The following is a 4,388-nucleotide window of genomic DNA, read 5'->3' on the forward strand; positions in this document are numbered from 1 at the left end:
CCTGTCTATGAGGTATTGTAACTAATAAAAGGGGTACAAAAGTCTTTTTGATTGGAGTGTACAAACTGAAACCAATCACACATGGACTAAGCTCTCAAACATGCTAGAGGGTGTGACTGAAACAGAAAGGTAGTCAACCAAAAAGTGAACACCTACAAACTGAGAAACCAGATAACACAGTGCAAAAGGGTTTAAATCAAAACAAAAAAACTAAAAACAAGAAACCCAAACCCCAAAACACACCAAAAAAACCCATACCACCACACCCCACCATTTATACCATACTAACAAATCACAAAACCCAGAAATGCTTCCAAATTCAGCATTCAGTCAAGTAAGAAAGGAACCTAAACAGCAACAATACTGCTTTTTCTTAGCACTGGAGCTTAGTTAGAGAGCTCAGTCCAGCTCCAGACTCTACCCGGTAGACTTACCAATACTCACCACAGTAGGTACTCACCAAAGTTGCTTTCACTTGGAGCAGACAGAAATTTTACATTCTTAAAAAAACCCTCACATATACACTACTTCAGCCAAGGTAGTATCCCCAGTATTTCCTTGATCTGCTCTAAGTATTTAGGCCACATATTGAAGAGAAAAAGGGAGGGGAAGGCTGATTATTTTTTAATCAAATATAACCCACAAGTAATATTTAAAAATCAAGACTAAAAGCAGGCATCATTTAATGTATTTTAATAGCAAACTTACAGGAACAGCACAGAAGACAGACAACATTAAAAACATGTACTTGCATGTAGGACAACTCAGTTAGAAAAGTATAGTGAATGGATGGAATCTACTGTATGATAAAAATGCTACAAACACCATTTAGTTGCCATTGATAAGAAATTTACTCGTTTAAAAAAATCCAAATGCTGGCATTGTCCAGAAAAATTTGACAGGTTTATTTATAGTTTTTTTTTTTATAAAGTTGAATTGTTGAAACTTGTTCACTGAAACATTTTTTGACCGCATTAATGTTTTATGTCCCCTTGTTTATATTAAAAATCCACACACAAATGAAAATGGAAAAAAACTTGCCAATACCCAATTCTGTCCCCTATTTTTCCATTTGCAACCATATACTTAGGTACCTTTTAACCCCATGGAAAAAATATCTAACGTTCATAACTACCAATAACAGGAAGAAGATTTTGCTTCGAGAATGACAAACCCATCATAGTGAAGTTTAGGCACGCTCTCCACGTATGCGGCGTGCTAGCTGGATATCTTTTGGCATGATTGTGACACGTTTGGCATGGATAGCACACAGGTTGGTATCTTCAAACAGGCCAACCAAGTAGGCTTCACTTGCCTCCTAGCGTAGAAGAAAAGAATTAAGAACACTTTCACTCTCTGAGCACTAGGAGAAACAAATAATAATAATTCAAAGTACAACGTAACATGGCATTAAGTTTAGGCTTCTATCTTTATTACTCACAAACATCCAAAGTTTTAGATTTGCAAAAAAAAAATAAAAGCTTCCATTTTCTTATAAACCACCAAATAATATTCTATGTCAAAGTTGTGTGTTACTACCATTTGGTGAAGACATCCTCCAGAACACAGCTGAACCAATATTTTGATGGGACTCTCAGACGATAAGAGGTTCTCTTATCAAAAGGTTCAATTGTTTAGGAACTTCTCTTTTTTAAAGGCTGTGTTACACTATTTGAACGACTTGTCTGCTGTCTCTTCCAGCGTAAGAGCTATCAAGCACCCGGGGAAACGGGCAGGTGCTAGGGAAAAAAAGAGCAGGTATTCCTTCACAACACACAATTTGGGCACACAGCTCCTTGCCATCGGATACTGAAGAGGTAGCTTAATTCAAAAGTCAAAAATTAGCAGAAAAACTGTACTGAGAATTATTAGAAATAAGAGAACAATTCCTTTAACTCAGGAACTCCTTGAATCACCAAAAATGGGACAGCAGCCAAAGAATTACCATTACTTGTCCTATTCTGGTACTTTCTTTTTGCCTAAGCACCTTCCGTCTATTTGGGGCACAGAGGACAGGCCCCAACTATCACAGAAGGCTCTCACCTCACATCTGTGGGAATTATGGGGTCAGCACTTGGGGGCACAAAGGACAAGCCCTATCCTGGGAAAACCACATCCTTACCACAGTGTTTACCGAACAACTGCCGACAGGATTCTGGGTTAGACAGATGCTCAGTTGGACCTAATCATTCTTCTGGCTCATGTTAAGTTCGCTGCTACTAAGCCTAGCACAGGAATGGTAACTGTTCACACACTTTTGGGTTGACACAGAATTCTGACACCTAACAATCTCCTAGGAAGCATCTGGGCATGGCAGCATCAGACCAGCACGTGGACCAGGACACAGCACACAGCTTTATAAAGGAGGCTGAGGTCCCCCTTTCTAGAATATATACAAGAGAACAGCTTGTGTGAAGCGTTTCATTACCAAAAATCAACTTACTAGGTTCACAGTTCCTGTCTAAAAACATAGTTTATCTAAGACAAAGAAAGAAAAATATTTACTACAGCAGAGGAGGACTGTAGTCATTTCATATGCAGTAGGATATGGGTATCCCTAACACAGTTTTGATAAATCACTACATGAAAAGTTAAGACTCTTCACCATATAAGCTATGCTGGCACAAACAACGTGGTACTGAAGGGGTTAAAAGTTGGGTGTTTTTGCAAATATGCAAGCAGGAAGCACTAGGAATAATATGTGAACAAGTCCTATACCAACAACTCCTAAATACAAAACCAGGAACATTCAAATGAGCCTTCTGAAAGTGTACTAACTACTGACTCAATTTTAATAAGCAGTTCCTGATAAAGAGACACATAAGTAAACCTGAGGATTTAAGAACTGCCACAATCACTCACAGGAGTGAAGACACAATAACTAAAAGCAAAAGCAGCAGCTTTGCAAACATAGGCAGCCACCTTCTGAAGCAAAGCACGTGCTCAAGTTTATAGGATCCCATGGCATAGGTCTTGGCCCGTATCAAGGGCAAGTCATTAACTAGGAAAAAGACCATTTTTCCTGCATATCCAATATTCCACAATTACAGACAGATTCTGGAACAGTCTTTCAACAGCTAAAAGAACAATAAAGACCTATCTTTAATCGGGAGCGTCTGTCTATCACAAGAGGGAAGTGTTCACGTGATAAGAACAGAGTCTTGGAGGGGACCTAACTTAGACGTAGGAATTTGGGCCAGAAAAAGCACCTGATATTTCACCCTCAAAGTAAGTTATTTAACTAATATATTAAAAAACGTGTTTAACGTCAGCTACATCACACAAAAGCATTTATTTCCCTAACCGCATCTAGATGTGGCTTATCAAGCTGTTTTTCTTTAAAGAGCATTTGAGGATATCAAGACCTCCACTTGGACACACTAGAACAAGCTTTACGTGACGCTTTCCTCTGACTGCACACCTTTCAAAGGCAAAGCTTGAGGACAGAGGAAACAGATTTATCTTAAGTGTCTTAATAAGATGCACCGTTCCGCCAAGTGCAACTACTTGAGGTGTGGGGGCTATTAAAAAACCAAAACAACAGAACGAAAACAAACGAAAGAAAGCAGAAAGCCACGTTTCTAGCCTTTGCAAAGAGCCGCTGACCTGTCACTGCGCCATTTTAGCCTATGGTGTCTACAGGGCATCACCAGCTCCACTGGAGCAGGGGAAGGCTGAGGGGCACGTCCCCTCATGTCAGCCCCGCCTCCGGGGGGCCACGCCCACCGCAGCAGTCCACCAATCAGGTGGAGCCGGGGCTAACCCTAGAAACAGCCTGGCCAATGGGGGCGGGAGGCGGAGCCCTTCTGTACCTTCAGCCTCCAGGTTTTGGGGGGCTCTGGGTTGGGGGGGGTGCGAGTCTGGCTGTGGCAGCACTCACGGTGGTGACCCCTGCCACTGATGGGGAGCACTGGTCCCCCCGGGACCCCCCCAGCCACCTGCCCTCGGTAACGCTCACCTGCAAAGCACCGATGGCAGCGCTCTGGAAGCGCAGATCTGTCTTGAAATCCTGAGCAATTTCACGCACCAGACGCTGGAAGGGAAGTTTGCGGATCAAAAGTTCGGTCGACTTTTGATAGCGTCTGATTTCACGAAGAGCCACGGTACCCGGCCTTTTAAAATTAAATAATTAAAAAAGAAGAAGAAAAAAAAAGAATTAGTATTCAGAAATTATTCTACATCACCTTAAAAAGACGGGTTCATCATCTAAACTAACCTAAGCACCATAGACCTTGTGCTTTCACTAGAAGAGCCCCAGCGTTTACAACACAAAGCCATTTTCACCAGCAAAGGGTCACTGCTTTCTCGCCATCGATCCGTGCAAACTCCCTCTGCCCTCAACAGGGACCCCTCGGGCAGAGACGCGAGGCCCGCGAGGCCCCCGCTTC

At 42.1% G+C, this 4,388-nt stretch overlaps 1 protein-coding gene across 1 annotated transcript; it reads right to left on the bottom strand.

The window, feature by feature from the left end:
* Positions 1-677: 677 nt before the first annotated feature.
* LOC104160314 (histone H3.3) lies at positions 678-4,112 on the bottom strand (the record flags this gene model as incomplete). The annotated part of the gene is made up of 2 exons (XM_009698408.1): positions 678-1,318; positions 3,959-4,112. Coding segments are annotated over 2 exons (283 nt in total), but the record flags the coding sequence as incomplete, so codon positions are not given.
* Between the last annotated feature and the right edge of the window lie 276 nt (positions 4,113-4,388).

The sequence above is a fragment of the Cariama cristata genome, unplaced genomic scaffold, assembly GCF_000690535.1.
Source record: "Cariama cristata isolate BGI_N322 unplaced genomic scaffold, ASM69053v1 scaffold37464, whole genome shotgun sequence".
Classification (NCBI taxonomy): domain Eukaryota; kingdom Metazoa; phylum Chordata; class Aves; order Cariamiformes; family Cariamidae; genus Cariama; species Cariama cristata.